The sequence below is a fragment of the Eurytemora carolleeae genome, unplaced genomic scaffold (assembly GCF_000591075.1).
Source record: "Eurytemora carolleeae unplaced genomic scaffold, Eaff_2.0 scaffold1301, whole genome shotgun sequence".
NCBI classification, from domain to species: domain Eukaryota; kingdom Metazoa; phylum Arthropoda; class Copepoda; order Calanoida; family Temoridae; genus Eurytemora; species Eurytemora carolleeae.
In genome coordinates, this window is record NW_019397239.1 from 18,542 (window position 1) to 45,306 (window position 26,765).

Below are 26,765 nucleotides of genomic sequence, written 5' to 3' on the forward strand. Positions count from 1 at the left end.
AATTAAAAAAATTAACCAAGTTTTATTGGCGGGGCAGTTTTATAGGATGTACTGGAATTTTTTTTTTCAATAGAAGCCGATTTGTGCGTGTAAAAATAAGTATTTTATTACAATTACAAACCCAATCAATTGAATTAATATTCAATGGTAAAAAATTTTTACTTGGTAAATGTAAGAAAAATTATATTATATTTAAATCAAAAAACCCTTATTTAAGCTAACATTCTATATGAAGTAGAAACTAATAAATGGCAAGAAATTAAACCACTTCTTAAGCGTAGAAGTAAATGGCTGGTCAATGATAATTGTAGTAAAACGATCAGTTATTGGTTCAACTACTTTTTACAATTCATCAAACCCGATCTAAGTAGTCTCTCCAGTTCTTCATTTTAACTAGATTAATTTAACCCAGTGAATAATATATATATTTTAACTATTTAGAAACATTTAAACAATTTATCATTAGAGTAACAAGGCTATATTACGTAGCTAGGCATTAAACTTAAAAAAAGGAAATTACTTCAAATTTGAAGGATGATGTTGATCGTAATCTTGAATTTGATTGACCGATAACTTTTTTACTTTCATCTTGAAATAACCTTTTTCTATGAAAGAAAAATCAACTTAGATCCTGAATGTAAGGTCATAGAAAACATATCAAGTATAATTTTCTTAATTTTTCCCAGAAACAAAAAAGATCAGATTTAACATTTATCCTCTCGTTAAAAAAATTTATTATTTTCCAAAACTTCTTGCGCATTTTTGTTTGATGAATCGGAATATACAAGTTTCAGTCATATTATCGAACTTGAATACCGAATAATGTTAGAATGGCACGATTTCAAAATAAAAAAAAAAACCATGAACTATGGGAAGTGAGTACTATCCGATCAATTTAAGCAAAATCACAAAAATCCGCGGAATCTATTAGAGCTGCTTGGTAACAATCCGTAACAAATTTGGGCTCAAGGCCATTCTGAAAATACAAAAACTAACAAATTAAAAATCTCCCACTTAGGAATTTTTTATAATTTTTAGTAATTCAATAGCGTACTAGTCCAAATATATGTGATGCACCCATTACACGTTATTGGCTGGAAATTGTAAACTGATGATAAATGTTTATATATATATATATACATATATTATCTAGGAATAGTCTAGAACTATTCGTTTACATTGTCTGATATATAGATGCTGTTTATGATATATCTTGAGTCCTCCCTTGATTAAAACAAAGGTTAATCCTCCGAGTGCTGCACGTTTTAATGGGGATCCAGTTTCCGGAAATAAAGTTCCTCCTGTAATAAATATAAAATAAGTAAAAAATATGCACCATGCTAGTACTACAGGGCTGTATATTTATGGGAATTAAGAAAAAATGGTTCTTACAGATCTGGGGAAAAAAATGAAAAATTGGACAGCAAAAGTATTTAAAACAGTATTGTAAACAGGTCAACATTTTACAGTAATTTAAAATCTTATTTTCTAATTAAACTTGATTAAAACTTTAGTATAGATTGTAACTATTTGTTTTTGCACTGTTAAGTTTGATTGTTTAAAACCTTCTTGGTCCACAATTCGATGTCAAAATAACTATTTGGAGAGGCCTCAAAGTGTAGAAACAAGAAACAAGAAAAAAGAAAATTTAGCAGGAAAAAGTGGAAGGGAAATCTCTTGATATTAGAGAAGACATTCCCGCCCCCCGCCAGGGAGGGGGGTGAGAGAATTGCTCTCCCCCCCCCTCCCTGCTCCCGAGAAAATTTTAGGTATTAGTGTTTTTCCTTAGTCAGATGCAAATCAAGAGTAGACAATTCAATATAGAGTTCCGAAAAAAGAAAGTTCAATTAGTTCAATTAAATACAGGGTTCAGAAAAAAGGAAGATCCTTTAAAAATAGTTCTTTCTTGTTAAGTGGCGAACTAGGACATTCATTAATTTTTTTTCTTTTTATTTTCAATATTAGCTGAAATATAATTGAAAAATGTATGAACAATAAGAAAATGAAAAAAAAATATAAAATCTCAAAATATTTTCATCTGATATCAATATTTAAAATATTGTAAAGTTTAATCAAAATAAATTATCAAAATTAAAAATTATTTTTTTTTTCTGTTCTCCAGCTGTTCACTTATATTCTCATGATTGGACCTACACTGAACCCTAACACAAATATTCACCTCTTTTTTTTTTACTTTTTACTTAGAATTATACGCCTCTTAAATCTAAAGTGTTCAGGGACCTGGACTAGACAGCCAGCTAATGAGCTCTTAGGGTTCCCTGGCACTGCATACATTCTTAGAATTCATCAATGTGTTTTTAACCCACGTATATACATATACGACGAATAAACTAATTATTTATTTATTTCGAGGTGGCTCGGACGAGAAAATGAGGAGAATGTGGCTCGGACGAGAAATTGTTGTTGCTGGCCTTCCTCCCCTCCCCCCACACTTCCATGAAACTATTCATATACCAAAACCAGTCCAAAATCATGTGTGGGGTTGTTATAAGACTTTTTTATACTAACCTAGGAATGTTGCAATGGTTGGAAAGAAAAGTGCTCCACAGAATGTTCTCGTAACGGATACAGGATCTGTGGAAGGAGGTATTGACGCTGCGGCTCCACTTCCTTCACGTGTAGGGACACTGGCGAAGGCAGGGAGTAGATAACTTGTCAACGGAACTTTTGGCAAATATAATCTCAAAACCTAACACAGGGATATGAATATTCTGGGAACAATATTCAAGGGAAATAATTTTAAGAATTTAAACCCCCACAACCAGTGCTTAGGATCCATTTAATTTTGATGCGGATCCGGATCCGCACTGGAAAAAATGGATCCGGATCCAGGTCAATTCTTTAAGATTTAATGAATTTTTGTAGCAAAAAATAATTTAAATTTTTTGTTTAATTTTTCCCGCTTATTTTTATCCTAAAACTTGAAGAACCATTCAGAAATGAGGAAATTTTTATAATCTCTTTTCTTTCAAAAGTTCATATTTGGGGGTTAGGAGTAAAATAGTGTGTGTTTTTTTTTTTTGCAGTTTATGGTTGATATTTTACCCCTAGGATCCGGGGATCCGAATATTTTTGCGGATGCGGATCCGGATCCAGGAAGCCAAAATCTTGCGGATCCAACGGAACCGGATCCTAAGCACTGCCCACAACACCCCACCCCCTCATATTATAGAAACTTTGATGAGAAAACTAAGCAGCGCTTTTCTCCACACTTTTACTTATTAAATTTATTCGGATACAAATAATGTGTTTTTTACCATAAAACCTTAAAAAATTTCTTTGAATATGCGGGAAATGATTATTTTAGTGGAAATGAAGTTAAGAAGGTTTAGGAACGCACCAAAACTTGGAAAAACATCAAATATAAAATTAGAATAAGAATTATTAGCATCTATAACAATTCTACATGTTTAGCTCTGATCCCACCTTAATAATCGGATCCTGCCATTTAATCATTTTGCCGAGGACGAGTCCGACCGGGATCAGAGGTAAGCTGACCAGCAGGAGAAGAGGGTCAGCTCTTTCCATCAGGTTCCAACCTTCATCATGCCCAGCTATCTAATAATGGGTTTCATCAATTTCAATCAATTTCAATCAACTTCAATCAACTTCAATCAATTTCAATCAATTTCAATCAATTTCAATCAATTTCAATCAATTTCAATCAATTTCAATCAATTTCAATCAATTTCAATCAATTTCAATCAATTTCAATCAATTTCAATCAATTTCAATCAATTTCAATCAATTTCAATCAATTTCANCAACCAACCAACCAACCAACCAACCAACCAACCAACCAACCAACCAACCAAGAATCAATATCTAATCCAGCTAATCAATCAAAATCCAATCTTATCAATTAAAATAAAATCTGATCAATCAAATCAATGAGCAAATCAATAAAATTTATGGTAAATCGAATTAATCAATAATTAATAATTAGAATTTTTTATAAATCAAATAAATACGCTAGATCAGCAAAACTTTCCAAACTGAAAAACAATAGCTGGAAATACAAACTACTAGTATCTACCTGCATTATAGTAACAGCCCCGAAAGTGACACAAGACCAATAAACACCTCCAACTATAACTCCTCCAGCGACTACAGGACAGAGTCGACCCACCAGAAGATCAGCTCCGTCCAGCACCTTCATGATAGCGCCAGAGGGAGGAAACCCAATCAAGTATCCGGTCCCGCACTGCGGACAGGACACACCGGCGAAATTATCCCCTTTCTGCTTCTCGTCTATCCACCGCTGGATACAAACTTGATGAACCCATTTTGTAGTTCCGCTACACCTTAAAACAAGAATTTGTCAAAGAGAACAAACGAATTGAATCTTTGCCCAGGGGTGTATATTTTCTCAAAAAATCACCCCCCCCTTGAAAATCTTTTCCCCGTCAGTTATGCATGGTTTGACGGAGTGAAACCGTTCTAGGTGTTTGTTTGCTGAATTGGGGAAAATAGATTTTTAGGAGAAAATAATTAAAAATACTGAAAACCTTGCCTTTTGATGTCACATTTATATTTTTTAATCTTTCCCAAAATCATCAAAAATCATTTCACATTCCTCAACCCCCAGGAGAGGGGGCGGGGAGGGGTATAATTCTGAAAAATTTACACCCCTGTCTTTGCAACCCGTTGTCATAGACCTTAGATATTTCATATTAAAAATTCTGTAGCCAAAAATAAATATTTAGTTAATGCAATATACGATGTACTTTGGTTTTTGGGCTCAGGACTATCAACCCTCGTGCATCAGGGACACAATGTCCCCGATTGTGCTACAGATCTGCATATCCGAAGTCAGTGACAGAAACCCAGCAAATCACATTAAAACCTTTCGATTCCAGAATAATCACTTTAAATATTTGTGTTGATAGATACTCAGCTATTGTGTCCTAATATGGCCATCCTAGAGTTTCTCGAGAAAAAATTAATGAAAAGAATTAAAATTTCATCCTGTTAAACATCGGTTTTCCTTGTGCATGTTGTTCATTTCCTAAATCAATAACTAAAAGAAAGTTTCTTTTCAATAATTTCAAATTACAAAATTAAAAAAAAAAAAACCTATTTTACACTTGCATACATTTTTAATAGTTCGAAAAAAATGAGACATCTAAAAACACTTTGATAGGGCTAATAAGCCGCCTTTAAGAGTATGGTGTAAAGTTAGAAACACAAATGGTTTAAACCATCAGCGATATAAGGATTAGAAAATATTAGAATATGGCAGACTCAATTCCTTTGAAGCTTCGCCTGTATACCTAAACCATGAAAGTGCAAAAAAAAATATTACTACTTTCATCAACATCTTGCAGTGACATAGATAACAGCTAAAATCATTTTGTAATAATTTTTAAGTTCTTGTTATGAAACCCACCTGCAAGGATGAACCCATCCTGCCGTCGGATCATCTTCTACATTAGCAAAACAAACCCAGCACTGTTTATCATCATCCTCCTCCTCCTCTTCTTCGTCGTCGTCGTCTTCTTCTTCTTCTTCCTCCTCCTCCTCCGCTTCATCTTCATCATCCACTAGACCAGCCTAAATAGTAGAATAATAATATCCTGCCTTACTTCTCTCTGTTTAATAAAAATCGTATGTACAAATACTATTTACTGCAAATCAAGATGTGCACACACTCTCACGCCAAAATCAAGCAGTATTTTGCCAATTACTCCCTTGAAACTTTAGCTAGAACCGAGCGCATTTTATTTTTCAGTGCACATCTCCAGGGCTACAAAAATGTATAAGTGAGTTTGTTAGGTAAACCAAGGGCCAAGGCACTTTAAAGTCAAGGTTGTCTAAAAATTGTATGACCAAGTTGTCTAGATTTCATTGTATTTCGTGTATGTGTAACTTTTTTTCAAAGAAGTTGTAAATTCGCCAATAAAAACAAAATTGTAAATTGTCGGATTCAGGAAAATGTACGCAAGGAATTAAAATGTTATTTATGTTAAGTTTATCAAGACAAGTTTATCAAGATAGAAAAAAAAACGGATCAAAGTCCAAATATCAAGATTATATTCATAAGGTGAAAGACAGTTTACAAGAGTATTTTAGGGGTGATAGATTTTTCTCAAGTCCCCTCCCCTCTTTCTGGATAAGAATATATTTGGATATTAAAACAGCAACTAAAAAATACGGTGCTAGCGAGAAAAAAAATCATTAAAATTTGTCATTAATTCAAAATTCAACGTATCAAAAGATTCAGAAATGTTGAAAATACAGTAACAAATGACCAGGCTTGAGCGGCATCAGACGTATCTTTTGATACCAATATCGACAGGTTTAGAATGACAAGGTAGGAAGAGGGGTCCAATTTAAACAAAAATGTTCTCCCATTTTTCTAATAATCTAAATTCAAAATATCAAACAAGTTTTTGTTAAAATCATTAAAATTCCCCAATTTTGCTAAAAACAGAAGACAAAAATACATTACGAGGTTTTTTTTTCACTTACATGAATTGCAGCATGTTGCTGAACAATATCATCATTCTCATAATCCGTTGAATACTCGTCACAATAGTGTTCTTCATTCTCACTTCTCTCGTCCTTATCCTCCAACTCGTCCTCTTCAGTAGGATCCCATTCGTCCTCTTTTCTAGATAAAGCGGACGAACTGTCGTCCCGTGTGTGCCGATTGTCCGAACTTGAACCCGTTTCTTCAGATTGGGGTCTGATGGTCATAGAGGGAGGACTTTGATGATTGAAGCGGAAATTTTCCATTTTGTTTCGAAATCTATTCTTCCTCCTGTAACAGAAAAAATAGGAACCGGATCCAATGGCAAAGTAACACCAAATATATAAAACAACAATTTCTTTTTCAAACTTAAATTCGTATTTTACAGAAGTCTATTCGTTTTAAAAGTGAGAATTTCCTTGAGTGTCAAAAGCTGACTTACTTCCCCTCAATTTACCTTTATACACATTTCAACAGTTTCACGTAGATTAGGGTTTTCAAGTGCAGCAGATACACGTTCCTGACAATGACAATAATCATGGCAATAATCATGACAATAATGACAATAATGACAATAATGATAATAATGACAATAACGATAATAATAATAAAAATGATAATAATGATAATAATAAATATGATAAATATGATAAATATGATAAATATGATAAATATGATAAATATGATAAATATGATAAATATGATAAATATGATAAATATGATAAATATAATGATGATAATGATAAAAATGGTGATAATGGTTATGATGATTTTAATGATTATAATGATTAAAATGATTATAATGATTACAATGATTACAATGATTATAATGATTATAATGATTATAAAGATAGATAGATAGATAACATTTATTGCTAAAATACATGTATCTGTGTACTAAAAAAGATAATATGATAATGATAAATATAATAATGATCTTCATAAATAGGTTATGGAAAAAACCTTATATCTAATATTTAAAAAAATAATGATAGTAATAATCAAAGGCAGAAAATAATAGACACCTTTCCACATTTAGAGATTATTCCGTACCTTGTCGTTAATCTGTTTGTTTATATCCTCTACTGTACTGTGAGTTCCAGACTTAACAAATATGTCGAGTTTGACAGTTCCAGGAACCAGGGTTCTTTCAAGCTTAGTCCGGATACAGAGACCTTTACTCAGATATATAGTTAAATACAGAGACCTTTACTCAGATATATAGTTAGATACAGAGACCTTTACTCAGATATATAGTTAGATACAGAGACCTTTACTCAGATATATAGTTAGATACAGGGTCCTTTACTCAGATATATAGTTATATACAGGGTCCTTTACTCAGATATATAGTTAGATACAGGGTCCTTTACTCAGATATATAATTAGATACGGGCCCTTGCCCCTTACTTTGATAAATAGTTAATCACGGGGCCTTTAATAGATATATCTCTATTTATATAGCTATCAGGACAACCAATAACAAAATAATCTTATTTTAAGATTCGAAAAATAATTTTCGATAATTTCATTATTTTTAAAATCAAATGGCAATGATTAACAATTTTTTGAATTAAACTTATGTTATAAATTATATAAATATGTGTGTATATATATTATAAATAGTTTATATTCTTAATGGTTATATATCTTCCTATTAACGGAGCTAACGAACAGTGCTGAACAGTCGGTACAAACTCAATGTTCGCCACGAACTTATCTCCTGAACACCCGAACGGGTAAACAGTGATCAGATTCTCGTCAACTACGTTCAGCTCCTGAACATAATTTAGAGATAAAATTGAGACATGAAAAACGAAGAAAAATTCTCAAAAATAAAAACCAACCTCAAGATTATTATCCTTTTCTGGGTCCCGAATGGTCCTTAAAAATCAAATTTTAGGAGAGAAATAAAACCATTTCATAATTATGAATAGATTATTTGATAAAGTTCTGAAGTTTCAGTTTGAAATTTTACAGTCTGAACAATACTATTGCAATGAGAAGGCTAAGCGACAAAATAAATTAGTTTCCATCTTGTAATTACGTTACATTTTGAAAAAAAAATCAATAAAAATTTAACTTAATTTATCTGTTAAGTTTGATTTCTTAAACCTGATCTGATCGTAAATATTCTCCTTCAATTCTTCTACTACTCTATCAATAGATACGTTTAAAGCCTAAATATAAAATATCAAAAGTTAACATTTAGTACAGTAGGGTCCGTCCTAGTCAACAATTTTTGGCCCCCGCCTTTCATCTCCATTCATTTTTTTAAATGACAATGAAAACAAAATTAACAATAACAATTTTGCATTATTTCAGGGTTAGGCTAGGACAATTTCTGGGCCAATCGCTGCGGCTATGACAGGTTAGGGGGCCGATCGCTGTTGCTATGACAGGTTAGGGGGCCGATCGCTGTTGCTATGACAGGTTAGGGGGCCAAGCGCCGAGTTTAGGGGTACGGGAGCTGTGACCACATATACAGCTTTGACAATGTTTAACGAAATTTTAATCAATCTTCTGTATATTTGATAAAATTATAAGTCATGTAGCTTGAAAATCCACTTATGAGTAAACTGTATCAGAGTACACAGCACAATTGCCGTGTTCCATGTCAATTGAACTAATTAAATTCATAATTGTAAATCATTTTTCTGTCCTAGTTGTGACTTTATTCACGGCTTAGTTCAAATTTGTTGGATAATTACGTTTTAAAAAAATCATAAAATCTAAAATATATACTCGTTAGTTCCTAATCCCCTGCCAATCTATATATAAATTTGGCTTGTCTGTCTGTTTGTTTGTTTGTATCCAATAAACGTCAAAACGGCTGAACCGATCGAGCCCAAATTTGGTATATTCCTAGTATACGATTTTTGGACCCCCCCCCCCGGCCCCCCCCTCCTATCAATTTTGTACATGGGTCTGACAGGAAGTGTCTTAACTTATTCTAACCTGTGGCCGCAGCGCTCGGCCCCCTAGCCTGTCCTAGCCGCAGCGCTCGGCCCAGAAAGTGTCTTAACTAACCTAACCCGTGGCCGCAGCGCTCGGCCCCCTAGCCCATCCTAGCCGCAGCGCTCGGCCCAGAAATCGTCTTAACCTAACCTAACCCTAAATAACAAAAAAATAAATAATAATAAATTTGCTGATAAATAAATGGTCATGTACAAAATTGATAGGAGGGGGGGGGGTCCAAAAATCGTATACTAGGACAGACCCCCATATTTTTTGTTGGACATCACGTGACCACAGGGAAGGTTTAAGAATGATCAAAATTCCAAATATTTGTCTTCATCAAAATTCAATCTTCATTAAATTTTTGAAAATTTTGAAAATCCACGAAATTTTTTGTGAAAATCCGCGAATTATTTTAGTTTTGTTTTACGATGTACACAAAGACTAGAGAACATGTTCACAATTAATTTAGAAGATGGGCGCGAAGCGCCCTATAAGGCTAGTATAATATATTTCATCAGCTGTAAATTCCAGACGCGTCGCGAATTTGAAGTCTAATTTGAAACGTTGATTTGAATAAAATGATACTTACGTCTTCTCCTTTCTCAATTCTGGATCCGTCTTGTGTTGCAGCGAGGACTAATTTATCCTTCAAGAATGAAAACATTTCATTTTCTCTAAATCTATATATCTTCTAACAAGGTCATAGAAGGAAACTAATTGCGGCATTCACGCTGGTAGGTATCACCGACCTGCTTCAATCAACTAATCAACACATTTCAGCAAAAAATATTTGGAAACTAAAAGTTTTTTTTAAATTGAAATTAAATTTGCTGTAATTTCAATACAGAACTTCAACTTTTCCCATGTTGTTAAAATCTATATTTATTGTTGCTTGATGGCATGTGTTTGGGTCGATTTTAAAAATGTGGTCTGCGATTTTTTTACTGCCTGACCTGTAAAAGCTGCTTTTAGATTAATTTTAAAAAGAGTTAAATGCGTTCTTTGCTTACAGTAAAGCTTAACATTTAAAATTTGTATGAAAACACTTATAACTCGCCCAGGTTAAACACAAATTTTTTGAAAAAAAAAAATTTTAAAATTTGAAGATATTTGGGTAAACAACCGAAAACAAAAATGGAACATTACTTCAAATACACAGGTTGCTTTAAAGCATATCAAATTACTGTATGTCATATATTTCACTTACAGATAGTTATAAATTGCGTTATTTGGTTATAGTTTTAAACTTTATCATTTTACACGATCGTTTAAGCTGGTACAGTAAAAATGTTAATAAAAACACTAATTTTTATGAGTCTCTTCCTATAAAAAAACATGTTATTTTTTACTGAACAAAACACGAATAAATACCACACCCAAATCCGACAAGGATGAACTTTAGAAAAAATTTAAAATGTTTCACCCAAAGCACTGGAAGCACCAATAGAAGTTGAAAACCTTTTCTCCGAGTTAAATCTTTCTTCCTTTTATTATTGAGGATTATCAAGTGGTCAGTGTTCAGCGAAGAGAGGATCATCAAGATGCTCAGCGAAGGGAGGATTAACAAGCTGCTCAGCGAGGGGAAGATCAACAAGCTGTTCGGCGAGGGGAGGATCATCAAACTGCTCGGCGAGAAGAGATTCATCAAGCTGCTTAGGGTGTTCACTGTTCCTTCCTCTTAAACGTACAGTTCCTGGCATTAGCTTGAGTTTGTTGGGAACTTATTCATTCCAAGGAAACAATCCAGTTCTTGCAAAGCACTTTGCACATATATTCTCATCCCTGAAAACTTTTCAGCGGCTTCCCATGATGGTGTATTTTTCGCTACGCAAATCCGCTATACTCCACTTCTGACCTACGCCAAATCCGCTATACTTCACATCCGACCTATTAGCACGTGGTTTTACAGCCGCAATTTTTTAAATAAAATCAAATAACGCACTTTACTCTAGTAAAACAAAACATTAAGGTTCAAATGGCAGACCATGATTTGTAGCTATTTAACAGGGTGTCTCACATCAATTAGATCGTTTACAGCTCTAAATTCAAGATTTCAGGGATTAATAAGAAAGTTTTTTAAGAATGAGTAATTAAAAAAATGTATAAAGCCAACATAAAAAAAAATCTTGCAGAAAATACCAGGTTTTTCAAATATTATGTGCGTATTTTGGCGTTAAAGCTTGAAGATATGGGACACGCTCTGTATCTAAAAAAACAGTGCTTTCATTATTATCACTTTTTTAAGAAAGACACGCTATAAATACACATGTCTATGTGAATTGCAAAATATTTGCATTTAACTGTGCAAATGTAAAATATTAAGAAAACGGTATTTCACTGATTTACTGCAATTTTCGCATCATGTTTTAGTGAAGATATCTTAAATATGTTATCTATAGATCAAACTAGTCTAAAATCGTTAAAAATCTCCCGACTGCAGAATATTCCACTATTTCTTCTGTTTGCGTATTTTTCTTTTTTCACAAAAGTTGATTATGTAAGAAAAACGCCACAGTACACGTTTGCCGTATTTAGAATGTTAGGTCATATAACTTTAACGGTTCTAAAGAAACAAATATTTAAATTTTACAATAGAAAACATTCAGCGTACATTAACTAAATATTTCTCAAAATTAAACTTATTCTATTTTTATCGGTGGTGTATTTTTCGACCTACGCAAATCCGCTATACTCCACTTCTGACCTACGTCAAATCCGCTATACTACACATCCGACCGAATAGCACGTGGTATTACAGCTGCTATATGGACTTGTGGTCGCAGCGCCCGGTCCCCTAGTCTGTCCTAGCCGCAGCGCTCGGCCCAGGAATGGTCTTAACCTAACCTAACCCTCAAATAATCAAAATTAAACAGCTGGCGTAGGTCCGATATTGCAGTATAGGTCGGAAGTTTAGAAGGGGGGATGTTAAGTATAGACGATGTAACATTACCATTTTGATCATAATAGATCTTGTAATATTGTAAAATTAAGCAGCAAATAGATATATTTAATTTCCTAGTTGGATTAAACTGAAAATATAAGAATTTCATTTTTCCACCAAAGACCAATTCTAATGGTTTCTTTAGAGCAACGGTTATCAACTTAAACAGTTCTCATACAAAATACTTCTCATGCAAAATTTTGATATAGACCTGAAGTAATTTTTAAAAGGACTAAATAGAAGTATATTCCAGTTCAATAATAATATAGCACAAAATAATACGACTTCTACGCGTTCAAAAAAAAAAAAAATTTCTAAAAATATTTAAACACTGGTAGCTAAATCTCATAAATTACTCTCAATAACGAAATTAAAATTAAACATGTTCCATTGAACCCTGTTTGTATTAACAGAATTTTTCTAAAAAATTCTCGGAAAGCTTATTAATGAGAAAGGGTGATGAACGAGATTATTGAGCCTTTTTTATTCCATCATTTGACATTTTAATTAGCACTCTAAACTGTATACCCCTCTCCTAGAAATGACTAGACCTAATACTAAAATCTGAAATGGATCCTGTTGATCATATTCAGCTCTTGTTAAGCAAACAAAACATAAATAAGTTCAACGAACCGTCGTTATATTTCAAAGTGAAACTCCATTTAAGAATGAGATGACCGATTCACATATTATCTTATCATTATCTTATCATATGAACCATTATCTTATCATAAATGTGAGATAACGTCGTTTTTCTAATTCAAATGAAGTCTGACGATTTCCTCCAATGTTTCTGCAGCAGAAATCAGCAAGTCAAAATATGGATATTTGTACTATTCGCCTTTGTGAATCGTACATGCAGTTCTATAAAATAAGTTTCACTTAAAATAAGTTTTAAATTCCTTAGAGGAAGAAAAACAATCGGAGATATTTTTTATTTGTAGATTCATAATTCTAAATACTGGATGTATTGTTTGAGTGATGCAGAGAATAAATGAGATAAAAAAATAAAATTAGATTCCGAAGGGTAAAAATTACAACCTTTGAAATATCAAAAATTAACAGTTTTATTTCCGTAGAATTGTAATTGTTTCATCCTTGAAGTTAACGAAGTACAATAATCTGGGTAAAGTAGGAAGAAGTATATCATGTTCATTGTACAGCTTGAGAAGTACATGTACATCATGTACAGTTAGTAAGTGTACAGCTTTAGAATACATCATATACAGTTAGTAAGTGTACAGCTTGAGTATACAATCCATCATGTACAGCATGTACTGTACAGGTGTTGAACTAGTCTCTACTCCACCATCCTGAGTTCTCTATTTCTTCCCAAATATCTCCACCCCTTCGTAAAACGTCACTATTTAGTTTATGAATATCAAGAGATACACTGTGCTCTACAGGTTGGTCTAGAGGACCTTCAAGTATACTCACAGGTTCATCTTCACCAACATGATTCTGGTTATCAGGTTGGGACGGACCCGAAGGAAGAGGAGGGTTGACCGGTACTTCTCCCTGGTCTGGGTACTGCTGATAGTAGTTTTGATACTGCTGCCATGCCGCCATGTTGCTCCAGTAGTGATTATATTGGTTGTAATTAGCCCCATACTCTCCGCCCATACCAAGAGTTCCGCCGTACTGTCCACCGCTAGGTGGATACTGCATACCTTGGGCGGAGGGATCCTTCGCCTTCTGTACAGCGATGGAAACTTTAATAGGTTTTTCTCCCAGGCCAGATATTCCCTGCATAGAGGTTAATGCTGCCAGCTGTTCAGTTTCATTTCCAAACCGGATAAAACCGAATCCTTTACTGCCTCCATTCTCGTCTAATATAATTTTGGCGGATACAACAGATTGGAAGCGTGCTGAGAAAAACTTGTAGAGAAGAAGATCGTCGATCTCCGTCGAGAGATCGCCAACCCAAATAGAGTGATTTTTTTCTCCAGGAAGGTTTCGGTTTGAACCATGATTTAATTTATACCGCGCCGGCGGTCGGGAGTTAGGAATCATTTTACCGTTGAGGCGATGCATTGCCGTTAACGCCATTTGATCGTTAGGAAAGTTAATGAACCCATACCCGGCCCCATTATTCTTATTCCTCATCACTTTCACGGAGATCACGTTGTCCTCTCCGCTCTGTTTCATCGCGTTCATTAGGAACGCTTCGTCCATGTATTCTTCCACTCCTCCGATCCATAGTGCACCCTCACGACTCATCTTAAACGAATTATCAGGGGGAACCCGGGGATTTATATTATTTGAGACCCAACCATTGAAGTCTAGTCTGAAACAAATAAGTTTTCATTATTTTGTTATTAAGTATGAATTTAAGCTATAGAACAAGTAGTAGTTTAGAATGCTATAGGAAAAAAGAAGGTACAGTTATAATCACAATGATATATGTTGAGATTTTAGCGTTGAATTCAGTCGCTCTTGTCGCTGTCGCTTGCCATTTCTTGGTCACTCTTGTCGCTCGACTTCTTTTCCTTTTCTTCGTCGTCGTCGTCGGTGCTACCGTCGCTTTTAATGAATTCAGCGCTCTTGAAACCTCCGCCAGTGCCGCCGCTCGGAGCAGATTTGCTCTTAGTCGAGCCGGAGGATTTTTTCTTGGGAGTGCCGCCGCTAGCAGCCGCACGTTTAGCGGCCTTTCCTTCCTTCTTTGCCTAAAATCAAATATAACAATTATGTAATAAATTTCATCCAAAATTGACTTTTTAATATCAGTATAATTCGAACTAAAAATGATTCAAGCATTTCTTTATACAATGTATAGTGATAATTCATAAGATTTTGTAAAGAAATTAACATTCTTTACAAAAGTGGTGAAGATAGCAAATCCAGTAATCATTTCATCCTTGAAGGAGTGACCGGCTAAACACTCCACATGGTAGTTGAACTGAGGGCACAGTATTATAACGATTTTTTTTGATTCATTAAACCTTTAAGTTATAGCACGTTTATACGGTGTATACTTGTCTAGCATACGCGAAAATTCTATCTTTAAAATTCTCCTGGATTGTCCGTTCTGGAGGCTTGATTTAGAAAACTGATATTTTTAAAATTATTAAACAAAAATCAAAAAAATATACATATCAGGTCGTAATACAATTAAGGGAAGTACATTTTTACTTATCATATTAAAAGTAATTAAGGTTCTTTATTGTTTTCTTTTTAGAATTTAAAAATTTACTTTATTAAAACAAAGTTTTAAAATGCTAAAGGGTAATTTCCCTGAAAATATTTTTTTTCTTCAAATATTACCTGTTTAATAGCTTCTGACCCTCCTGTTTCCAACCATTCTTTATACTCATCATCATACTTCTCCTTCGCAGCCTTAGCTTTTCCCTCCCAGATCTTCTTCTCTTCCCCGTCCATCTCTCTCCAGATCTCTCCACTCTTCTTACCAACCTCAGTCACACTGATCCCGGGGTTCTCCGTCTAGTAATTAGACATAAATTGACAGGAAAAAAATGTCAAAATTTATCTTTCATTTTGAAACGCCAATTTAAACAGAGATATCCGCACAAATTTGAGAACAATCAAAACTAAGCGCTTAAAAGCATCGTTCTTTATATTATACGATATAAAGGGGAATATATAGGAAAGTCCAATGTACACAGGTCGGCCCTCAAAGCAATCCTTTGTATATTTTTGGAATTAAATCGATTGGATCCACTTAAGTACGACAAAGATAATTGAAAATATTCCCGACTTCAAATACCAATCTAAATTGGGTGTTTTGAGTGTTCCTTAAAAAGTTAAGCAATCCAATCCAGTCAAATGATAGAATCATATCTATAATCTGGATCTATTATTATTATGATTATTATTATTGTCAGCAGAAAACTAAACATTAAATAAAATAGGGGTCGACGCTCCTCGCCACCGAACCATATCACTAAAATATTTTCTATTTAAACGATACCTTGATCTTTTCTCTTCCTTCCTCATTCAACCACATAAAGTAGGCGGACATAGGCTTCTTCGGTTGTCCTGGGAGCTTAGTCTTCTTCTTCTTTTTACTCGTTCTTTCTCCACTTGGTTTAGAAGTTTTCTTCTTTTCTGCTTTTTTCAGTTTCTTCTCCGCCTTCTCAGCTCTCTTCTTCTCCTGCTCTCCTTCACTCCCACTGAAATTCTCATCTCCTGTATCCGAACCTAGAAAAAAAACATCTCATTTGAACAATTCTATCATTTACGATCCCTTCCACCAAAAACAAAACTAGGATCTGGACCCGGATCCAACTAAATTATTTAGACTTTTCCGAAGAAATTTACGAAATTAATTTCTTCTTTTACAAATATTTTTTTAGCTGACACATGATGGACCAATAAAGATATCCGAATCCGCAATTTCAAAAATAGGGTAAAATACGACTCAGGTCTAAACAATCATTTAGACTAATTTAAGACTCGAGCTTTGGGATCTAAGTTGCGTCTAATTTTCCGCAGAGTTGGGTTTAATAAACCGGGTTGATACTGTATTTAATTAAAGCACTAGTTGAATGTTCACCTGTATCGCTAGGATCACTGTCATATTCCTCCTTGGCAGATTTAGCTTCAAGTTCATCAGGATTAAAGTCCTCGTCGTCGCTGGACATACTCGCACTATCATCACTGCTAACAGCATCAGCTTTTACCTAACATACATTAGATATAGTGAATAGAGCAGTATTTAAGTTTTAAATCTTCAACCCCCCCCCCCTCCCCCTAAAATCTTTGCTCCTCAATATTTGAAATTTATGTATTAGGCAAAACAAATATCAAAAAGAGGTAAAAAAGCTAGTTTGTTTTTTAAAAATCATTTCCACGTTCTTTTCATTTCTAATCCCTCCGACAATTTTTTCGTCAATCATTCTTTAAATTCATTCTTAAGAAATATACACTTCAGTGACCTGAGAAGAAAACTTTTGAATGGTGAATATTGAGATCAATGCTTGATCTTTTGATTTAATCAATCTCAAGAATTATTTAATCTTTAATTTTAATCCAGAAAGGTGTATAAAATTCAACCAATCAGAGTGACGTATCAAAACCAGGGACATTTGAAATTTTGCGCGCCATTTGATGAGAGAACTCTCATTGGTCCGAATCCGGTAGGGATATCCAAAAAGAGGGGGAAAGAACGGATTAAGTAGAAATCAAAAGAGTCCACAATTGATATTCTGATCAAGCGATGAGAGTATTAAAGGTATCCAATTCTGAAGTTTCAGTTAAATTTCTTTAGATAAAGAACATTCTAAATTGCTAATTGAAATTAATTTCTGTAGTAAATTATGTAATCTTGAAGAGGACGCCTTCATCTTTTCATTGCATACCTTTGCTAAGTTATGATCAATATCAGCATCGAGTTGAATCTTACTGGCATCCATCTTCCCTGTACTCTTCACGTTGATCTTCTTACTCTTCAAGAAATCATAAACCTTCCCGTACTCCTCCTTCTCTATACTGGAGAAGGTGTAGACGGTGTCTCCTCGAGTGTGAACCTCGATATCGAAGGATCTGTTCGAACCTCCGGATCTTGCGAAGTTTACATGCTGCACGTCCTCGTATTTGATGAAGATCGGAGGTTTGTACACAAATATAAACCCTCGTTCTAGAGGATAGACGAATCCGGAGGCCGCCTTGAATGAGCAAGAGATGGCTGGGGTTCCGCTATGACCGACAAAACTTCCAGGGACTGTGATTTTTTTGTTGACAAGAACCTAGAAACAAGAGAAATCATCTGATAGAATATCGAATGTAATTTCCATCAATTACCTTTTAAGGTATTATTTACGTTTCTGTTTTTAATCAAAATGTTAATTTGTGATTGAAAATAACCCCCCCAAATGCCATTAAGAAAAGTTTGATAAAAAAATATGTTTCTATACTCTTTGAATCCAATAAACGTCCAAATGGCTGAATCGGTCGATTTCATTTTCATTGTTGGATGTCACATGACCTCCGGGAACTTAGAAGTTATATGGCGTTATGGAGCTGAAAACTTTAGAATCGTGGATATCGAGATCAATGCTTTATCCTCTCTTTTTCTTAATCAGATTAAATAATGCCTGTTCTCCTCTTGTTATATTAACCGACTGGGATTAAGGATATCCCATACTAAAGTTTTCAACTCGGTTGGAATAAAAAGGATAACTAAAGAAAACATGAAAATTTGGGAAGCTTTTCTTTGATGCCCGAAAAAAAGTTGTGGCATGGAATACAACACAAATATAAAAAAGTTGTGGCATGGAATACAACACAAATATAAAAAAGTTGTGGCATGGAATACAACACAAATATTAAAAAATCAAATCATTGCTATAAACACAGAAGCAAAGCTTCCTAAAAGCAAAGTGCGTTTATAAACTAGTTAATTAAGAAAATGATTTTACCTTCATGAGTTTTGAAACTAATTGAAAGGTTGGTCCCTTCATCTCCTTCTCTAGTTTACCATCATACTTATCCTGAATATCATTTTGTTAATGGGACTGGAAACCTACCCTTGAAACCTGAACCTGATCAAAATATGAAAGATACCGTCGTTTTCCTTTCTGTGAGTTTCTCCATTAATTCGTTTAACCAAGAAATGCACAAGTCCCTTTCTCAGAGAAAAAAAAATGAGAAAAAAAACATTCGTTATCTAATTCATAGTTTATGAGACAGAGTTTTCAAGGGTACCGTTGTAAATTAAACAGTGTCATATTTGTATGGAGGATCAGTTGAAATTACGCTTACAGTCCCTTCAAGTTTTACTCATGAATGGCAACTTGTCTGTTTGTCAAAGTCCGCGGGGGAGTTAAATATTTCGACATTTTGAATTCATTTCCAAAGTTACACTTTTAATCTTTATCTACAATAAGGATGCTGATATTTAGCGGCAAAACGTATACAAATTGTAAACTAGAATATTCCTGTTTTATAATTGAAAACAAGAAGTTGGTGGAAATTTTGAGAACCATATTGTATTCCCAAGCATAAAATTATAACTTCACCTTTAGCTCCTCGTCTGTTATTTCCAGTTCTAACTCAGTCTCCTCGTCCTGCATGAAGGAGAGGACCAGAAGGGAGGGGTGGGGGATGATTCTTCAAGAAAAAATTGACCCCTAGAAAATTTTGACGAAGTCTGGGAAAATTATCGACGGTGGAAGCCAGGCGGAGATGAGATATTGAAATGAAGGCGGATGAGGCGGAGGGATGAAGTGTATAATACCTGGTTTGTCCCTGTTTGATGGGAGGATCCAGGTTCACACAGAAGAACATCTGTCTCTGATCCTTGTGAGGAAGGAGGAACAACCTGAACAGAAATAGATTAATTCTTATTTTTAATCTCTAGCTTTACAGGACCCTTCGCGCATACCTTTCCCATAACTACTTCGCTTCTTACTCTTGATCTTTCCGCAAGCCATTTGATTTACCAATAACATTAAATATTTCGCGGATTTTCTTGTTATCATTGGAGGATTTCCAATTTTTATATCAAAATAATTTCGAGGCTTGATTCTTTGGGGTCGTGTAGGTGAATACTATTTTAACGATCAATTGGATACTGGATCCACACATTAAAGCCAAATATCTGTAAAAGAATTAAGCTAAATAATTTTCTAATTCTTTTATCTTTGCAACTTGATATCGTGGACATTTTGATAATTTAAGCTATAAATTAGCTAAGATTTAAATTTCAAAGGTTTACAATTTGCAATTAACAATTTTGGAAGAGCTCAACTTCTTCAGTACAAACTATTGTTACAAGTATCATGAACTGAATAAATTTCTTCTCACGTATTGAATTCCAACCTAGTAAAATATTTAGAATATTTTTACTCCGAAAATGAGGATTGGAGATTTAAGATATTTTTCATTTAATTAGGGACTTTTGTCAAATCTTCAGATAAACATAAAACAAGTGAATCTAGGGAAACGATAAATTATTCAAATTTAAAAATATTTAGAGAAAATAAAACAATAGCTTAATCAATTTACGTTATCCTTTAGTCGAATAAAAAAAGACTAGAATCGTGTAGTCGAATAAAAGACTATAAAATGAACCCTATACCTGATAACTTTATAAACTAGAATCGTGTAGTCAAATAAAAGACTATCAAATGAACCCTTATACTTGAACTTTAGAAACTAAATCGTGTAGTCAAATAAAAGACTATCAAATGAACCCTATTACTTGATAACTTTAGAAACTAAAACCGTGTAGTCAAATAAAAGACTATAAAATGAACCCCTTACCTGATAACTGTGGAAACTGGTATCTTGTAGTCAAATAAAAGACTATAAAATGAACCCTATACCTGATAACTGTGGAAACTGGTATCTTGTAGTCAAATAAAAGACTATAAAATGAACCCTATACCTGATAACTGTAGAAACTGGTATCTTGTAGTCGAATGTTTTCCCGTGAAGGTGAATAAAAGTCTGGAAGAACTTGATATCGTATCTACCCCTGGGGGACAAGGAATGGATCTCTCTAAAGGAAGCAATATCGTTTCCTGTACTTGTCGTAGCAATATTAGCTTTCTGTACGATGTGATCTAGGAAAATAAAACTTTTGTTAAGTGTCTTTAAAAAATTAAAACTTATATATATATTATTTTTGTTATCTTTTAAAAACAAATTTCAAGCTAAAATTATCCTTTTTCAATAAAACTCAATATTTCTTTTATTTCTCCCTTGGTAAAATTCAGCTGGAATTGTGAAATAATATTTATTTAAACGTTTACAGTTATTCACAATTTAACCAAAAGTAAACAGGATACCATGACCTCCTTGATATGACAAAGGTTTAAAAAAACTTTAAGTTGTGACTCGTACAACCCTAAAATCTTACAAAATCCCAATTATCTAAACCTGTCATTTAAAAATAAGATGGAAATTAGTTCAACAAGTTCACCTTTAAACGCTTCCGCTGGATCCGTTTCTCCAGCAAGTTCACTTGAAGGAATATGGAACCTAAAATATTTTTAAAAATTAACTCTGAACCAACTCTCCAGGGAATCTATTTTCATTAGAATTTTTCTTTGGTGCCCATGGTCCAAGTATTTATTTTATGGGTTTACTCTCTGAATTGGGTATAATGTATCAAATATGAATGAAAAAATTTGCCAATTTTTCATCGAAACTCATCCAATGTTGAAGCACACGGTAATTGGTATATATTCTCAAGATCCCCCTCCCCCCCCGCGGGAAAAATGAACATCAAAAGCAAATATTTTTTTCCTCCTATTTGATACTTAATAACCAAAATTCATTTATTTCCCCCCATTCAGGGAATAAAACCAGTGCTTAGGATCCATTTAATTTTGATGCGGATCCAGTTCAATTCTTTAAGATTTACTGAATTTTTTTAACAAAAAATAATTTTCAAATTTTTTGTTTTATTTTTTCGCTTATTTTTTCCCCCTAAAACTATCCAGATATGAGGAAATATTTTTAATCTTCTTTTTTTTTCTTCAAAAATTCAGATTTGGGTTTTAGGAGTTAAAAAGTTTTTTTTTAGCAGTCTTTGGTTGATATTTTACCCCTTGGATCCGGATCCAGTAAGCCAAAATCTTGCGGATCCAACGGATCTGGATCCTAAGCACTGAATAAAACCATAAAAAATTTCTACATTGGGGGAAAACTATAATATCAAAGCTGAGGAGAGACGGGGGACCCCCTCTAGTCTAGAGGTATACCCTACCACAGTCTGTAATGAGGTACTCCCCAAGATTTCAAGCTTTACTCAACAAAACGATAAACAAGTTATTTACTGAAAGGGACTGTCCACGTAATTTCTTATGACCCCCAGTGTTAAAGAGGTGCATGCCCGATTCACAATTTACTTTATCTCAGCAACTTTTTGACTTTTTTCACAAAATGAGTTTAATTCTGTTAATTTGTGTCTCGATCCGCACCTCAAGTCAGTTTTCTAAAGAAACTGCTTATGAAAATATTGAATGTAATAAAGGAAAAGGAGAAAAGAGGAGTACTCCTATATTTACCATGTCAGATTCGATACAGTGCCCTTTCATGCTTTGTCTGATAACGTTTAAAATATCAATGATTTTCATGATTATTTTCAAGCTAGAAAAATTACAATATTTACCACATTATTGATCAAATGAAGGTTTCAATGGTACCGTTGTTAATCGTACAGGTCCCTCATAAAATGAAGTGTCACTTGAAATTACGATAGCCCGTTTAATGCAAAATTGATCTTTTTAACATTTGACATACCTCATTCTTAGCGTTTGCACAGTGAGAAACATAGTTGAGAGGGATCTCAAAAGCATCATGTTTCCCGACTTCAAAGTTTAGAACGGAACCATTAAAGTTAGCTGTTCCCCAATTCCAACCCTTGACGCTAAAAAATAGAAAATAAATAAAACAAATATTTTCAGATTTCCCGGTCGGGTCACATTTCAAGTAAAATAAGCAAATATAACTGTTTTTAATTATAAAAAAAAAAATAATGTGCGAAAAAATGGTTGCAGACAAATTAACATTTGAAGATTAAAATGATTACATAATACATATTTTAGCTTATTTTTAAATTTTGATATTATATTAAGTTTAATATTTACGATTAACCCTTACCAAAAATTCTATTTTATTTACCAAGGTAAATCTCAAGATAAGTGAAAATTATTTTCAAGGGCCAGGTTTGAGGAAAATAAATTTGGAAAATTATCATTTTAAACACAGGAATTTTTCTTGGCTGTAAATACTTTACACACAAGTCTTTTTTAAAGCAACATAAAAAAGTGGACTTTTGTAACATTGAGAGTTTTCTGTAATCAGGCGTTTTGTTGCAGGGCAGGTTTTTCTTACTTCGGTGTTTTGTTGCATTGGACGTTTTGTAATCGGGATATTTGTGTTTGGGTGTTTATTTACCTGAGTTCTTTATCAAGCATCTCCAGTTTGTATGAGGATTTAAAATGGTTTGCTACCCTATCCCTCTCAGCTTCTTTAAAACCAGCAAACCTGAACAGTGAACACTATAAAAGGATCCCTAAACCATCTTCTCTGTTCGGAATGGGTTAAGGGATCTGTTTAAACCATGTATATTGGACAACCAAAAATGGCTTTGTTTTTTTCCTTTTGAATTTTTACATCAGAAAAAGATTGTACCTGGCGCAATCCTAGTAATAAGACATGGGACTCCCCCCCCCCCCCTCCTGGATAGCTTAGGGGCCGCGACGATTATACATTTGAGGCGTGTGGTTACAAAGCTTGATTCATAATTTAGGTAGCTACTAAATTGCTGAAATTATCTTTAAAGATTTGAACTCCTGTCATGAATATTACCTGTGAAGCATTCCATCTTTAGTGAATATTCTTATTCCCCAGACACCGGCAATACGTTGCCAGTTTACCAGATCGATATCATCACTCTAATAATAAAAACAATAATAATACAAAAATTATTACATTTGGAAAACAGAAATAATGGCTGCTAGTTAAGCAGGTCTATCTCATAACTCAATGATAATAAAAATAATAATGACAATAATAATGATGATAATATAAAAGTTTAGAAACCGGAAATAATACGCTACTAATATGCCAAATCGATATCTAGTTTAAAAACAAACACAACATCGTTTTTCAGTTACGCTCACGAATTGAAACGAAAATATTATTTAAAATAAGTATCAAAGAATTCAGGAAATTTCAGAGATTTTTGTGTGATTTCTTACCTTAACGGTGTCTTTTCGTCCCGACTTTGAGTGTACGAATATAATCTTGGCGTCTGTAAGCTTGAGAATCCCGGGGGACATGACCCCGCGGACCTCGGAGCTCATACTCGGATACTCCAGGATATCCATTCTTATTCTGTAACGAAAACTCAAAATATCATTGAAAAAAAATGCATGACAAAACTATTCGGCGGCCAGGCCGGTGAATAGCTTTGTCCGGAGTAAAGTGAAAATTTGATTTGAAATTACAAAATATACAGACAAACGACATTTATGTACATGATATTAATTGTTTTCTTTGAAAAGCAAAACAATGGTCGTAACAAGTTTTTAAAAATTTGGACGTGGTCCACCCCAGCCTCCCATCATTGGTCTCATCCCTGGTGGGCCCATCATTCCATGTGGTCCGCCCATTCCCATCATGGGAGGCCCACCCATCCCCATCATAGGTGGACCACCCATTCCAGGCGGACCCATCATAGGCATACGCATTCCGGGCGGTCCCATTCCGCCCATCGGACCCATAGGTCCCATCGGACCCATTGGACCCATCGGACCCATTGGGCCGCCCATCGGTCCCATTGGCCGCATAGGAGGACCACCCATGTTTGATGGGGGAGGGACTGCATTGCCCGGGTGTTTCCCGAGCTTCCCCGACATGAATGCCGCCGTGGTTGCATCGATAAGGGACTGTGCCTGGTCCTCCATCCACTTCTGGTAATACAGCTTCACGTTCTCTTTGTGCTTTCTACCATTACAATGAGTTTTCCTGAAATAAAAAAGAAACAATAATAAATAGGTGTCCCAACATTATATGTATTGGATTGTGCATTGGGATTTTTTAGACTAAACAGAAAATTTAAAGATTGAATCATATTAAAAATTTGTGATGCTAAAATCAAAATTTGCATGCAGAATTTAGAAAATACAAGGTTCTTAAAAAATTTTATGCATATTTTGCAGTTCTTGGTTGGAGATAATCCTTTATAATATGGGATGCCCTGTATTAAGCTTAGACATGTGCTTGTGATTGTTTGGTCATTAAAACTTCCTTCTTACCAGATTATTATCTTAAGTGCGATTTGCCATTTAATACAAAAAATAAAACACTAACAAAACAAATCGTGGATTGAGCGATTTCCAAGATTTGAANTGTGTAATTAAAAAAAAAGTTTTAAGAAAAATTTAAACCATCCATAAACCTTTCCAGGGGTCATGCGAGGCCCCACAGAAAAATTTGGGCCGAATTGGTTCAGTCGTTTTCACTTTTGTTGGACAAAAAGAAACAAAGAGACGAGCTAAGTATACTTTTTATAGATTGTATTAATGGTAAGCAGAAAGAAATTAATGTTTGGATAGCAAAGGAACACAGAGCATACAAAAATGGCATCAAATTAGGAAGTTATTGACAACTCAGACTCCTAATTTCATCATTGTTCATGTGCTATGATTTTTATAGATTTTAACCCGAACCTGTCATTAAGAGGTGGTATGGGGTGTCGAATACAGTTTAAAACTTCTTATGTTGTTCTTTGTATTATTTTAGAGCAATAGAAGCGGAAAATAAGCCTTTAAGGAATTCAAAAAATTATCTAAAAAACCACGGATGTGTTCAATTTTATGAAAATTAAGGGATTTCCACTTTGATGCGTTCTTGGCTGTTTGTCAAAATGCAAATATAAATATTCGGAACGAAACAACTTTGATCAATATTTAGTGACTACTCCCAACACTAGAAATATGAAAACAGTTGCTTACCTAACAGAAGGAGTGTTGTGTGTAAGATACGTGTCACAGTAGTCACAATAAAACTTCGGCATTTTAAACTGAAATAAAAACAGTCAAGTTTCGTCAATTAAAAAAATTAACAAGTGTGTACAACTACAATTCTTATTAAAACTTAGATCCAATAATTATAAAGCAATTTAATATATTTAAGATAAAAAAGCATATAATTTAAGGTCAAAAAGGGTCTGTCCTAGAGAACGATTTGTGGATCTCCCCCCTCCTCCTATAAATTTTGTACATGATAACTTATTTTTCAGTAAAATCGTTCGCTAGGAAATTACCGACAACAAAACATTAAAAGATAATTGAGACAAAAAAAGACTGTAACTAAATCATTTAAAAATGAATAAGATTACGAAAGAGACTAAAGATCGATTAAATCACTTCTCGAAGAACGAGTTTGTCCCTTTGAAAGAAAATATTTCATGGGAACAAATGTTTCGGCCGGCTATTCGCGGTTTTCGCCATACATTTACTTAATGCTGCAAGAATGCCGCTGAAAACTTACATTTACAATGTTTATGGCGCTTTTTTCAAATTTTTTGGTCGTCTTTGATTAGCCACTGAAAATTAGGATGCTATATTGTTTGCCACTAATGTCCGATTGAACTAACGTACTTTTGCACTAAAGTCAGCTGATCAGTAGCCCTTGTGGCCGCAGCGCCCAGCTCTAGCCTGTCCTAGCCGCAGCGCTCGGCCCAGAAATTGTCTTAACCTAACCTAACCCTCAAATAAAATGTTATTCCGATCAATCATTAGTGCAAACGATACGACACCGTATTAAGTGCTATATCGACACCAAAATTAGGGTGCTATTTGAACTATACCGCCCATTAAAGCGTTTACAGGGGGTGAGGGGCAGTGCCCCCCTAGAACTCAGAGCTTTCACACTTTTCAAACCTTAAACTGG

At 34.2% G+C, this 26,765-nt stretch overlaps 4 protein-coding genes across 4 annotated transcripts; all 4 read right to left on the reverse strand.

Moving 5' to 3' along the window:
• Positions 1-402: 402 nt before the first annotated feature.
• On the reverse strand, positions 403-24,222 carry LOC111712967 (uncharacterized). The gene is made up of 26 exons (XM_023487732.1): positions 24,068-24,222; positions 23,676-23,761; positions 23,262-23,351; positions 22,605-22,731; positions 21,280-21,340; positions 20,743-20,920; positions 19,585-19,674; positions 19,373-19,445; positions 18,773-18,844; positions 17,714-18,100; positions 16,909-17,035; positions 16,324-16,553; positions 15,660-15,836; positions 14,830-15,061; positions 13,755-14,677; positions 8,609-8,673; positions 8,341-8,377; positions 8,169-8,271; positions 7,547-7,668; positions 6,961-7,013; positions 6,493-6,784; positions 5,411-5,574; positions 4,058-4,325; positions 3,448-3,579; positions 2,530-2,710; positions 403-1,301 (listed from the first exon to the last, which is right to left on the reverse strand). Exons 1-26 carry the CDS (start codon positions 24,194-24,196, stop codon positions 1,150-1,152), a joined length of 4,551 nt encoding a protein of 1,516 aa, XP_023343500.1. The 5' UTR covers positions 24,197-24,222; the 3' UTR covers positions 403-1,149.
• Positions 6,951-10,199, reverse strand: LOC111712975 (MIP18 family protein FAM96A-like). Its single transcript, XM_023487742.1, has 5 exons — positions 10,044-10,199; positions 8,609-8,673; positions 8,341-8,377; positions 8,148-8,271; positions 6,951-7,013 (listed from the first exon to the last, which is right to left on the reverse strand). Exons 1-5 carry the CDS (start codon positions 10,116-10,118, stop codon positions 6,991-6,993), a joined length of 324 nt encoding a protein of 107 aa, XP_023343510.1. The 5' UTR covers positions 10,119-10,199; the 3' UTR covers positions 6,951-6,990.
• LOC111712973 (tRNA selenocysteine 1-associated protein 1) lies at positions 13,317-20,293 on the reverse strand. Its single transcript, XM_023487740.1, has 3 exons — positions 20,282-20,293; positions 16,703-16,708; positions 13,317-14,685 (listed from the first exon to the last, which is right to left on the reverse strand). The coding sequence occupies exon 3, from the start codon at positions 14,613-14,615 to the stop codon at positions 13,689-13,691; it is 927 nt and encodes a 308-aa protein (XP_023343508.1). The 5' UTR covers positions 14,616-14,685; positions 16,703-16,708; positions 20,282-20,293; the 3' UTR covers positions 13,317-13,688.
• LOC111712974 (U1 small nuclear ribonucleoprotein C) lies at positions 24,202-25,924 on the reverse strand. The gene is made up of 2 exons (XM_023487741.1): positions 25,826-25,924; positions 24,202-24,836 (listed from the first exon to the last, which is right to left on the reverse strand). The coding sequence occupies exons 1-2, from the start codon at positions 25,885-25,887 to the stop codon at positions 24,398-24,400; spliced, it is 501 nt and encodes a 166-aa protein (XP_023343509.1). The 5' UTR covers positions 25,888-25,924; the 3' UTR covers positions 24,202-24,397.
• Positions 25,925-26,765: the final 841 nt, after the last annotated feature.